This window comes from Stegostoma tigrinum, chromosome 2 (assembly GCF_030684315.1).
Source record: "Stegostoma tigrinum isolate sSteTig4 chromosome 2, sSteTig4.hap1, whole genome shotgun sequence".
Taxonomy (NCBI): Eukaryota; Metazoa; Chordata; class Chondrichthyes; order Orectolobiformes; family Stegostomatidae; genus Stegostoma; species Stegostoma tigrinum.
Window position 1 is genome coordinate 70,321,684 of NC_081355.1, and position 13,563 is coordinate 70,335,246.

A 13,563-nucleotide genomic window follows, 5' to 3' on the forward strand; every position below is an offset into this window, starting at 1 on the left:
AGTTAACTGGTCAATTGGCATTAACTAATGCCTCTACCAATCAGAATTCACTTGCCAACCAATCTGAACTCTCCAGTCATACAGTTGACAAAAATGTGCCTTTGTCAATGCTCAATGCCTCTGCTACCAGACATATTTTTGCTGTTCCCAAACAAATCTTTTACCTTTTAACAAGCCCGTCAAGTTTATTTTCATGCTCCTTTAAGAAATTGATACACTTCTGGAAGATGTAGCTGAGGTAGTGCATCTTCATTGCCAGCACTTCATTGATTTCCCTCTGTTTCATACACTTGTCAATGATAAGATCCAGCACTTTATAGCACTTGTGCAATGCCTCAACATCTGCCAGTAAAGGATTTTCCTTAAGCATGAGCACAATCTTGAGAAACAAAATATAATAAAGTGAAATACAAATAATAAAAATGCTATATAAGGAATTCTTGAATCTTAAATTCTAGGTTGTCATCTTGAAAGCGGTGGGATATCTGATGTATCGGTCAATTAGTCAGGACTTCAAATCAACCCTACGTACAGTGCAACATACTTTAAGAAAATGTATTTTGCCTCTTAAATACAGAAATCAGGACACAAAGCAAAGGTCTGAGAAAATGGAAACTCAAATGAATATCAGAAAATTATCTGACTTACTGACGCAAACTAAAGCTTCACTGCTGTTGTCTGTTGGTTTCCCTTCATATGTATAAATTTCATCTCACAATTAAAAAGAGATGCTGCTTTCGCCTGAACTATATATAGTCATGAATCTCATTTCCTTCAATATGAAAGGCAGGCCCCTCTCCCCATCTCCCCCCCCAATACCCTAGTAAATTATGTTTCCACAATCAAATAACAATCTTATAAAAGTATTTCTTTCAAACATTAACAACCAATCTACAGTGGGCTAATTAACACGCTTCCCATAACAGATAATACTTCTATATAACTTCTGCATGTAGAATTCAGAATAAAAGATTATGGGGTGTCCTTGGGCTATAGTATAAATTTGGGCTACGCTGCGATCATATCAGTGTTCACTCGGAATTTAAGTGCAGATTACTTACTTTGGCCTTGTACAACAAGACAAAAGGAATTTGTCAGAAACAAATGTTGCAGTTCCAAAGTTAAAATTGCAACAACCTGGTCTACTTATATATAAATAAAAGAAATTTAATTCATAATGTTACACAGAATACACCTAAATTTTTTGTTTAGGAATTCAAATACCTTTGCAGAATTCTTTTTAGAAAATCTAATGAGATAACAGAGATTTAGAAATTGTCAATAAATCCCTTTGAAGTAAACAAGTCAATGATCTAGTACTATGCCATGAAATAAGCCTAAATTTGTTCCTATAAATCCTGAATCATACAAGCCTAGCCATAGTCATGTCAAACACTGCATGCCAAGCTGAAGCAGGAAATAAAAATTACTTTAAAAAAATTGATTCAAAAGTAATTGAAGGTTAAATATTTCACACCGCTTCAGGATTATTTCAAGGTAAGTGCCAGGGACAGGCAGACTCACCAGCTTTACCTTGTGGAAATATTTAACAATCAACCAAAATTTAAAAGGAGCAAAGGTAGTTTTAAATAAAAAAGGAAAATAAGTACTAAAATAAAACCAATAGCATGGTCTTAACTTTCATATGGATCAGCAGCAAAGATATCTAACCGCAACTGGGTGAAGGTTTGTTGTTATGATGATCTTGTGCAGGGGCCCTGCTAATTTGACTGGAAGTTTCGGTTCTTTGTCAAGGCCTTGTGGTTTTGTGTAGCAATCCAATCTTTCACGTGAAAAGAAATTGTTGATGATAGTTACACAGTCATGCTGGCCTAAAGAGGATATAAATCAATAATACTTTTCAGTAAAACATGACCACTGAATTCTTTAAAAATAAATAGAAATATTTCATCGCCCAGAACTAGAATTGATATTACACCCTCCAACTTTGGGAAAGTCCACATCACAACTTAGAGTCTGTGATCAAGTTTTGCTCAAAACCTAAATAGCCATAACGATACTGGAGCAATGAGATTTTTATTTATCAATATCTCAAGGAAAATAAGTTATGTATTGTAAATCCCGATTACTATGGTCTACAATGTGTAGCAATACATGTTGAATGTTTGTAAATAAGGAGCACCAAGGGACTGCAAGATTTCAAAGTGACTTGATTGTATCATGCATGTAATTTCAGTTTAAAGATTTCTGTGATGAAATCTCAGAGATTCCCAACAGTAAATGGTTATATTAGAGCATATACTCAACACATGAACTACTGAATTGGGACTTGCTAGCATTTAGTCATAGAACATCAATAAAACTAGATATATACATCAGCATTAAGAAAATAATACATATAAAAAAAGTTTAAGCCATTATTTACTTCTTTATTTTCACTACTGTTGCAAGTGCCCACTTAGAATTATTCTCCTTCATATCAGTGTGCTTTTTCTAAAACCTGACAGATTAGAAATAAACTATATGTAAAAGTTATATTCTTGTACAGTCCAATAGCTTACCAACAAAGGCAGCCATCTGTGCTGCTGTTCGACCTACAGAATTCACAACATCTACTTCAGCTCCAGCTTCCAAAATCATCCTGGTTATCTCTTTACTGCCTATAGTCAAATAAAACAGTCCTCTAATGAAACATTCTTGTAAATAGAATATACAAAGTTTTTAAAAAAATTACAAAGTATTAAATTGCCGAGGGGATTTATTATTACCTGAAGACATTAATATGTTACAACTGTTGACTCGCTGTTATGACATCCCTACTCAGCATGCAATTATTAGGAAGAAAAACAGCACAAGGAATTGGTGTTAACCTTGTGACAGGGTGTGGTAACTGGCTGGAGAGATGGAAACTATACTGCTATTATCCTTATTCTGTTACCACAGTGTCAGAAGGGGAGGAGTTTTGTCTGCCACAGATCTTTCCCGAGTCTTGACCAGCTTTTCACCATATATAAATAGACATGATTCGGGAGATATAAAAGCAACCAGTTAAATTTGGCAGAAGATGGATTGCATAGGGAAGCCAAAATAGTATAGCAAAGAAATGTAAAGAGGTATTGTTGCAATTAAAAAAATTACACTGCAAATATTTACCAGTCTCTGCTAGTTCATGAGCAATTTCAAGTAATGAATTGATAAAGTTGTGTAGCTGGATACAGGAATAGATGTTAGTGGCTAAAAGTATCACAAATTAATTTTAAATGTAAGACAACATGGAGGACATCCAATTTGGATTTAAAAAGGAGAAAAATCAGAATTATTGTGTAAATGGTGAAAGATTAAGAACTGTGGAAAAATCAAATAGATTTGGCTGTCCGTGTACAATTCACCAAAAATTAGACCACTGGCACAATTATTAATCATTAGGCTAATGAAATATTTGCCTTTATCTCATGGAAGTTGGAATGCAAACATGATGTTGAAGTTTGACCAGGCTCCATTTAGAGTCCGTGACTCATGACCTCTACCACTAGAACGCTAACAGCAGCTGGTGTATTGGAACACCACCACAACTTAGAAATATCACTGTTGCTTTGCTACTGCTTTAGTAGAATGAGGCATGCTGACTTGCTCGCCAAGCCGGCTAGTTTTCATTCAGACATTTTGTCACCATGCTAGGTGACATCATCAGTGAGCATCCGATGAAGCCATGTTGTTCTACTCCACTTGGAATTTATATTGTCTGGTCCATTATGGTGAGTATTGTCATTTCTGGTTTTGATCTGTATGGGTTTTTAAGATCAAAACTGGAAATGACACTACTCACCGTAACGGATCAGACAGTACAAGTTCCAAGCGGAGTAGAACAACATGGCTTCATCGGATGCTCACTGATGATGTCACCTAGCATGGTGATGAAACGTCTGAATGAAAACAAGCCAGCTCAGCGAGCAAGTCAACAACCTCACCCACAACCCAAGCTACAGATCTCTGCCAAAATTTTTAAGCTTTCGTAAAATCCTGAAAATACCTACTGAACAGCATTTGGGGCACAGCCACATCATACAGGCTGCAGTGGTTCAAACAGCAGTCTATCACCACCTTCTCGCAGGCAATTAGGGATGGGCAATAAATACTGGCATAGCCTATAAAGCCCACATGCCATAAAAAAACAAAATTTTAAAAATTGTGGGCAAGATTCCCAAGGAGAAATATAGTGGGCTTGGAAGAGGCATTATGCAGATATACCAAATGAACTGGACTTAGACAAGCAGGTTGAGAGTAGAAGATTGAGGAGTGATTAATTAATTAATCTGTATGAAGTGATATAATAGAGAGATCTGGTAGTTTATCTGCATCTGTCCTATTTCCTTTGGAGAAATTCAAAGCAAGGGAAACAATCTTATTAAAATCAAAGCTCAACTACTTAGAAGTGAAATCAAGATTTTGGATGCACAGAAATTGAGATTTCAGATGACAAACATTGAATCGATTGACTGAATAGCAGAACTTGTTTGAGGGCGTCAGTGGCTTACTCCTATTCATTTTACCGAAGAAACGAGTGACTGATCGCTAATAAAGTTACTGGAAAAGTTAATCAGGTCTGGCAGCATCTGTGAAGAAAGAAAACAGTTCACATTTGGGTCCGGTGACCCTTCCTCAGAACCGATAGTGGCTGGGATAACGTCAGTTTACATGCAGAAAATAGGGAGGAGGGTGGGGTAGGGAGTGAACAATAGGATAGAGCCCAAAGAGAGAGAAAGGCAGTTGGGCAAATAAAGGAGTTGCTAACGATCAGGCTGGGAGGGTTAGTAGTTGTTAATGGGACTGTTAGTGACTAACAATAGGGGGTGTGTAATGGCAGGCTATATGGTAATAAGGCCTGGTCTGTGGGGTAGGGGGCTGGGACATGGGACAGTTTAGGCCCTAAAATTACTGAACTCAATATTCAGTCCGGAGGGCTGTTGGGTTCCCATGCGGAAAATGAGGTGTTGTTCCTCCAGCTTATATTGGGCTTTGCTGAAACACTGCAGCAAGCCAGAATCAGAGATATTGGCCAGGGAGCAAGGTGGTGTGTCAAAGTGGCAGGCAACAGGTTGTTTTGGGTCTTTTTCGCGATCAGAACTTAGATGCTCTGTGAAGCATTTGCCAAGTCTACACTTCGTTTCCCCAATGTAGAGAAGACCACAGTGTGAGCAACGTATGCAGTGGACTAGATTCTGCCAAGTGCAGGTGAAGTGTTGCTTCACCTGGAAGGTATGTTTGGTCCCTTGGAGAGTGGGGAGGGAGGAGGTAAATGGGCAGGTGTTGCACCTTCACCGGTTACATGGGAAGGTGCCGTTGGGCTGTGGGGAGGTGTTGGGGGTGAAGATGGTGTGGACCAGGGTGTCCCAGAGGGAACGGTCCCTGCAGAAGGCGGACAAGGGAGGGGAGGGGAGTATGTGCCTGATAGTGGCATATTGCTGGAGGTGGCGGAAATGGCATCTGATGATCTTCTGGATGTGAATGCTGGTGGGATATTAGGTGAGGATAGGGCTATCGCTGTTGTGGGAGGGAAGAGAAAGGGTGAGGCGGAAGTGCGGGAGATGAGTCAGACCTGACTGAGAGCCCCGTCGACAATGGAGTTGGGGAATCCTTGGTTGAGGAAGAAGCTGGGCATTTTGGAGGCTACCTTGTCAAAATGGCTGAATCTACACCGACCACTTTATGCGTGCGTCAGGAGGGATAGCTGCCGCAATAAATTCCCCTTTACCCCTTAGAAATGGCATTTGCTATGTTTGTGATAAAAGTGTTTTTTTCTTGGCTTATTTGGTGTTGCTGAGTAGACAATGTGCCATATGATCAGCTGTCTCTCTCTTCCACCCTCAAAAGGTTTTTAAACATTTATTCATGAAAGGAATTGGGATGTCACTAGCAAAGACAGCATTTATTGATTATTCCTAATTGCCCTTGACAAATGCTGGTGATGTAACTTCTTGAAGCAGTGACAGACTTGCTGGGCTATTTCAGAATGCAGTTAAAATTTTGTGTGCGTGGAATCTCATGTGGCTAGCCTAGGTAAGGGTAACAAGTTCCGCCTGGGTATTACTGTGTAGACAGAGTGGACAGCCAGAGACTTCTTCCCAGGGTGGAGGTAGCAATTACGAGGGAGCGTAGTTTTAAAGTGAGTGGAGGTAGATATAGGGGAGACGTCAGAGGTACGTTCTTTACTCAGACAGTGGTCGGGGCGTGGAATGCATTGCTGGGGAGGATAGTGCGGTCGGCCTCATTAGGGGCATTTAAGCGGCTATTAGATAGGCATATGGATGATAGTTTTAGAGAGGGGTGGAGGTTAGATAGACCTTAGGATTAGGGTAAAAGTTCGGCACAACATAGTGGGCTGAAGGGCCTGTACTGTACTGTTCCAAGTTCTAAAACTGTCCTCATCTGAACATATGCGAAGGAGACGGAGGAACTGAGGGAATGGGAGTCTTTACAGTAAGTGAGGTGTGAGGATGTATAGTCCAGGTAGTTGTGAGAGACATTGAGTTTGTACTGGATATTAGTGGCCAGTCTATCCCCAGAAATGGAAACAGAAATGTCGAGGGAGGGAAGGGAGGAGTCAGAGGTAGACCAGATAAACATGAATGCAGGGTGGAAATTGGAGGCAAAATTGAGCAAGTTTTCTAATCCCAGTCGAGACGGGGAAGCAGCACCGACAATATCATCGATGTATCGGAGAAACAGTTGTGGGTGGGGGCTGGAATAGGACTGGCACAAGGAATGTTCCATGTACCCCATGAAAAGACTGACATTTTCCCAACCACTATCAGTTCTGAGGAAGGGTCACCAAACCCAAAATGTTAACTCTGTTTTTTCATTCACAGGTGCTGCCAGACCTGCTGAGCTTTTCCAGCAACTTTGTTTTCGTTCCTGATTTACATCATCTGCAGTTCTTTTGGTTTTTATTTAATTTTGTAATCATGTTTTGGTTAGATTTCCATTTGCTAGGATGACTTCAAAGATTAGAGATTGAATGGAGAAAATGACACTTTTACTCTGGGGGATCATGTTTCAATCTGTGTGGCTCTGCTGTTTAGTTTCACATTTGAAAAAGAGTTAATTAACATTGTCAAATTGCATTGTCCTATTCTACTGATGAATGGTCAAATATGGCAATTTTGTTAGCCATAATCCAACAAAACTTTTTCATATTAGGAAACTGTGAAGTTTAAAGCGTGAAAAGATATATCATGTCAGGAGACTATTTGGTAAATATCATGACTCAGTGGTGTACAATAGCGTAATGGTCTTAGTGTATAAAACAGATCCTGCTTCTAGTTTCTATCAATCTGTTGCTCCATGAAAAGAGAGGGCGAGGTGGAGAACGGCGCAGGACTCCAGAGTCTGGTAGACTCTGTCTGTTTTAGAACCTAAGGCCAGAGGTTGGGTCCAGCACAGGCCCACAGAGAGCCTGGTATGCTTTGGGGGAGGGGAATTCTTATAGAAGGATTAAAAGAAGGCCCATGAGGGGGATGCAGAAGAGTAGAAGCCTGAAGGGAGTGCGGGTGAGGGATGAGCAGAAATCCGAACAAACATCAAGGAGGAGAGTTGGTGTAAGCTGTAGACCAACAACTCCCCTATTCCTGTCTGTCTCAGAAAACACCAATCCCCCAGTTTTGATTTTAGATTAATTCAAAGTTCATTTTTGCTGATTCCGCGAGTTAGGGAGTACTATTTAATATTTTAACTTATGCTATGCCAGGAAAATGAATACAGCAAACTTTTCAGTGACTGGCACTTATGAGACCAGGAGTGTGTTGATTTATTAAATATTCTGGTTGATCAAGGGACCCACATAATAATTGCAAAATCACACACTAAGTAGTAGAAACATGTTCTGGGGGTATACACATCACTGTTATACTTTATTTATAGGAAGAATCACTTAAATAGTAATGCACTTTGCCTTAAATAAACCTACTGGCAGACAGCCTTCTCACTCACTCGACTGACTACTAAGACATAACAGAGAAACAGTAAACTTCTGGTATTTCAGGTACATAACACAGTTCCAGTTCATAAGGTGCTGGTTAAAACAAAGCCTGCTGTAGTAACACCTGTTATAAATTAAGAAGTCAACCCATTCACCAGATACCAAGGGTCCTATCAACATAACATCACAGCATTAAACGAAGAAGTTACCTGAAAGTCCAGCAAACATAAGGGCTGTATATCCATGCTCATGTTCATTGCAATTCACATCTGCACCATGTTGCAACAGCAGCTTGCACATTTCAGCCTTGCCTTTATATGCAGCATGCATTAAAGGAGTCATTCCATGCTACAAGAAAAAACCAAAATCGTTATAAAGAAGAACATAATTCACACATTTCACATCTTTAAAATGTGTCAATGGTTTTCCAGAAGTGCTTCAAAACTGCATTACTCAACATGATCGTGCAGGACAGCTCCAGTGAAAAAACCTTCAGCCTTGCGGTTCGTTATCCATGTTAGCAAACCTCACAGGCTTCCAAATGTCCAGGTAAATTAATATTGAGATCCTTTAAAGAGCCTTTTTCAGCATTACATCCCAACAATAGCCTTTAGTTCCCTTAAATTCCATTGCTGTTCAACTCCTCCACTCTGTTCCACCAGTGGAGTTAATTTCCTGTCACTACATCATAATGGAATCCATTTCAAAAACTATTTTCTTGCTATCTTCATGTTCAGGAATATCAATTGTGCCTCAGTCTCTTTGCCTTCACTTCCTGAGCAATATTCATGCACCCTCTCTCTGACAGCATTAATGACTTGTAGAAATAATAGAAGTAAACAGAAAGCCCAATTAATTAATTTTCTGACAGCATTTCTTGAGATCACATTTCAATTTAGCTTGACAGTTTGAAAAGATTCCATCCATTTGTGTATCTTAAAAAATATACAGTGTGTATGTATCTACACAAAACTCACCTTGCAAACGTCTGTTCTCAGCTGCACCTTCAAGACAGACAACTGAGCACATTACTGCATCACTGTACTCATGGATATATCACCATTCGGCCAAACACTCAATGCTGTTTCTTCCCTTCTCAGAAGGAAGCAGAGAAATAGCTTATTTGATCCCTGAAACTTCTCTTACTCCCATGGCTTGACCACAGCTTGCTGTTTCACCCTACTATCAAATCCTGGAAATATATACCATCGAGTTTTGAGAAGATTTGTAGCTCAGGTTGAGTTTCTGGATGTGAGTTTGCTCGCTGAGCTAGAAGGTTAGTTTTCAGACGTTTCGTCACCGTTCTAGGTAACATCAACAGTTAGCCTCCGATGAAGTGCTGGTGTTATGTCCCGCTTTCTATTTATCTGTTTAGGTTTCCTTGGGTTGGTGATGTCATTTCCTGTTCTTTTTCTCAGAGGATGGTAGATTGGCTCCAAATCAATGTGTTTGTTGGAGGAGTTTCGGTTGGAATGCCATGCTTCTAGCAATTCTCGTGCGTGTCTGTTTGGCTTGTCCCAATCAAAGTGGTGTCCTTCCTCATCTGTATGCAAGGATACTAGTAATAGTGGGTCATGCCGTTTTGTGGCTAGTTGATGTTTGTGTATCCTGGTGGCTACGCAGGAAATGGCATCACCAACCTAAGGAAACCTAAACAGATAAATAGAAAGCGGGACATAACACCAGCGCTTCATCGGAGGCTCACTGATGATGTTACCTAGAACGGTGACGAAACGTCTGGAAACTAACCTTCCAGCTCAGCAAGCAAACTCACATCCAAAATATACCATGCTGCAAAAACCACAGCCTTATCTAATATGGGTCTTATGTAACGTGCAATATTACCTGGTGGTAACTTCCAAGACTGCAATCTCCAGTACAGCATGAATAGTATTACAGCATTAATTAATGAAGACTTTTGCAAAAAAAAATCACTGGGGGGCAGTTTTTCATACAGAACTCAAAGAATTGCACTGTTTGCTTTGTTTACTCCTCTTTCTGCTCTATTGTTGCTAAAGACAAAATATTGCTGATGCTGGAAATCCATAATAAAAAATGAAAATGTACTGCAAGACCCAGCTGATCCGATATTATCTATGGACAGAGAAAGAGTTAAAGTTTTAAGTCAGTTACCCTTCATCAGAATGGGAAAAACAGTTAGAAATGTAACAGGTAGGAATTGATGAAATATTAATCTGAAACATTAACTGTATTTTGTGCTGCATTCCAGACTGCTGAATGTTTACAACATTTTGTTTCCATATTGATTTTCTCCTTATGCTCACAATTCATTTCTCTTTATGAAAATGATCTGTCCTTCTAACTGGCTCCTAAACCCTGCAAGTGGAATGTTCCAATTGATATTATAATTATGACGTTTTGGATGTATCAGAGCCACCATGGTCAGGAAGAAGTTATGTTAACAGATCACGTACTGATCCTTTCATCACCACTATCAGACACAACAAAAGCAAATTATTGTGCAAGTTACTCAACAAACTGAGGCAAGCAAACCAAAAGCTCTCACCCACCTCCCTTGGGACCACATTTAAAGTCAAATTGGACAACATTCTAGATACAATCGGTTCTGAAATGTGATAGTTTTGTCCTCCCGTTATAAGAAAATTGTGCAATAGCTACCATTTAAACTAATGGGGCTGGAATTGCATTCTAGCCAATACAGGTATGGAAGGTTTGCATTCTACAAATAGTGATCGAAATTCTTCAACTGCATTAAAGCCAGTTCACATTGAAGAAACACACGTTATATCAGAACTGATTGTACTGCAGCAAACAGCATCCTCTCAGCCAGTGATGGTCGCCTGAAAACTGAACGCAGCAAACTCTAGGTTACAGCAAAATGCACTTCCAGTGTTGGATGGGTGCTGATAGATAGCATCATAGAGAGAAGGTCAGAACTCCTCCTTGCTCACCTGGGCACGGCAGTCATTTTGCCACACCCATCAAGCCTGGCCGAAGATCGCAGCATGGGTCAGTGTTATGACTCCACTAAGGCACAGGCAGAAGCGGTGCAAAGTAGTCAGTAGTAGTTTTCTTTTGCAGGCACTAGGGACTATCAGTCAGGAAGAGGCAACAGCTTGAACTCTCTTCAACAACACCACCATCTCACAGGATGCAGTGTGTGAATCCTCAGGAGAATGCACCAAGGTATTCACCTGTATCCTTAACCACCACAGAAAAAAAAAACCATCTCAGAGTTCACTTTCTAGATTAAACTCAGGGACAGCGCAGCTCAGGTGAACACATCACTGATATATCTCCACAGTTGATTGAGGAAGAAATACTTCAGGTGTCTGAAGATCAGAGGGCTACCAGAAACCAGGCAGCAGCTGAGCACTATACAGAAGACACAACTCTGTAGTCAGCACAAGTGACATATTCTTCTTTTATTTCACGTCCAAGAAACTCATGGTCTGTACCACAATGACCCTGAGTGACAGCAATGTATACTGGTTTGTGGTCATCTGAGGACTTTTCTTTTTTAAAAAGAATGCCTCAAGGCAGGTTTGAAGCAGATATTCTCATCATCCACCAACCATCCTTGTATGGGTTGCACATAGGAAATTGTCTGATACGTGAACACTCCAGTACATGAGTCACAGCAGCTCCCTGGGTATAACGCACATGTTTACACAATCTGGCTGCAGTGGTCACACTAAGGCAAACATTAAAGGGTAGAATCCTCTTCTGTAAACAAAGACAAAGACAAAGACAACTGGTTTATGATAGACTACTGATTGAGCCACGTTGCTGCAATTGTTTGTACTGTGAATCTGCAGGAAGCCAGAGATGGATGTAAATCCTCGTGCCCTTGCTGCTTGACTGGCCGTGTCAAGGGAGGACATTTTGAATAGAAGGGCTCTGGCAAATACTGCATTAGTGACATTTTGATGCACATATGAATTGGGGACTGTGAAATCCTATTTAGGTTCTCAGTTGTTCTCTGGAATAACCTGCCTGCAACAGAAAGGCAACCGTAACTTTGAGGGCTACCAAGATCAGACTGTCATCCAGCCTTGTCCAACAGTTGGCGTAGGTGAGGATGTAATTTAGGACTTGGTCAGTCTTCTGCAAACAAGTCACACTACAGTGCTGCTCTCTGCACTGAGAAGGTAGGCACAACTTCATGCCAGAACTCTCTACCTCACTAGTGAGTCACATCCTGTTCCTTCTCTCTGTGTATGGCGTGCAGCAGGAAATGCCTGTTTCTGCCTGTGCTGAGCCTGTAGAAGCTGTTCTTTCTCTCTCCTGCACCTTTCTTGTTATTGTGGCATCGCTAGTTTGAACAGCTCTATTTATCAGAGCCATTCTTTATTAGATTAGTTGTAACTGATCTGAGAGAAAAAAAACAGACATGTTAAAGGGATGCCTGAGCCCCGACAACATTCAGCTTCATTGTCTAAGATTTACTCTTAATAGCAAGAAACCAAATTTAATGTGTTAACGAGTAGTTTAATATCATGTATCCCTACCTTGTACATGGTTGCCCAAAGTGCCCATGTTCCTTATAATTAGGAAGCTGCCAGTTGTAGCAGCTCCATCTAAAGTAATGTAAAGAGAAGAAAGATAGCTGGCACAGCTGTGAACTCACTTATACTCAACCGGAGAGCCCAACTCAAAAAAGGTACCCGAGATAACGAAGTGTGGAGCTGGATGAACACAGCAGACCAAGCAGCATCTTAGCAGCACAAAAGCTGATGTTTTGGGCCTAGACCATTTATCAGGCCTTTTCTGATGAAGGGTCTAGGCCCGAAACATCAGCCTTCCTGCTCTTCCGATGCTGCTTGGCCTGCTGTGTTCATCCAGCTCCAGAGTTCGTTAGCTCGGATTCTCCAGCATCTGCAGTTCCCATTATCTCAAAAAAGGTACCCACTTGGTTTATACTTTTGAGTTTTTGAAGCGCGAGTTTCTTGGCTGGAGAGAAGTTAAATGCGAAAGGAAAGTTAATATGGAGAGCTGTGTAATTAAAAAATGCAAAATAGACTTTTCTCACCACCTGACACCCAGATTTTGATATTGCCAACTTAGGTGGAAGAAAATTCAGTGACAGTCTAATTCCATACCAATAATCTGATTTCTGTACTTTTACCATATTAAGTCATCACATTTTCCATTATTCCCATCAGTTTAGGGAGAGGCAAATTTCACTGTGTTTCTGTTTGAATCTTAATTCAGAGCTTTAAGTTCTTTGAACTGCACAGCAAACTTTTAAGATAACCAAAATGTAGCAAGTACTTGAATAAATGTGTACCTGTTATCTTATTCACAATGGTAACACAGCATGACAATAAAAGATATTCTATTTCAAAGTAGCCTCCAGCTTTTTCCCCTCGGCATTTTTCTGTTCTATTCATAATGTGTCTCCCAGTCATGGTTGGCTGTCTCTTGATTTGACTATGATGTCTACTTCAGGTCACATGTTTCTGATACGGGTTTCCACGTGACTGAACATGCCGATTCTTAACTTGAAGAGATTCTAGACACATTGATTAGGGCATCCCACAAGTTGGAACCAGAGTAGAGGATTTTCTTTTCTTGCTTTGCCTGTCTATGCCTCCCAGTATTTTGCACTCATTAATCCCCGAAGCCCAACAATGGGGCATTAC

General features: G+C 40.4%; 1 protein-coding gene across 4 annotated transcripts in view; it reads right to left on the reverse strand.

The window, feature by feature from the left end:
• ankmy2a (ankyrin repeat and MYND domain containing 2a) overlaps window positions 1-13,563 on the reverse strand; it is a 45,380-nt gene that overhangs the window by 7,435 nt on the left and 24,382 nt on the right. For all 4 annotated transcript variants that reach the window (XM_048550451.2, XM_059654528.1, XM_048550468.2 and 1 more), the window contains 4 exons: window positions 8,146-8,284; window positions 2,523-2,621; window positions 1,672-1,832; window positions 165-379 (listed from right to left, as the gene is read on the reverse strand). In XM_048550451.2, coding sequence (XP_048406408.1) covers window positions 165-379; window positions 1,672-1,832; window positions 2,523-2,621; window positions 8,146-8,284 — 614 coding nt within the window. The remainder of the gene's footprint in view (window positions 1-164; window positions 380-1,671; window positions 1,833-2,522; window positions 2,622-8,145; window positions 8,285-13,563) is intronic.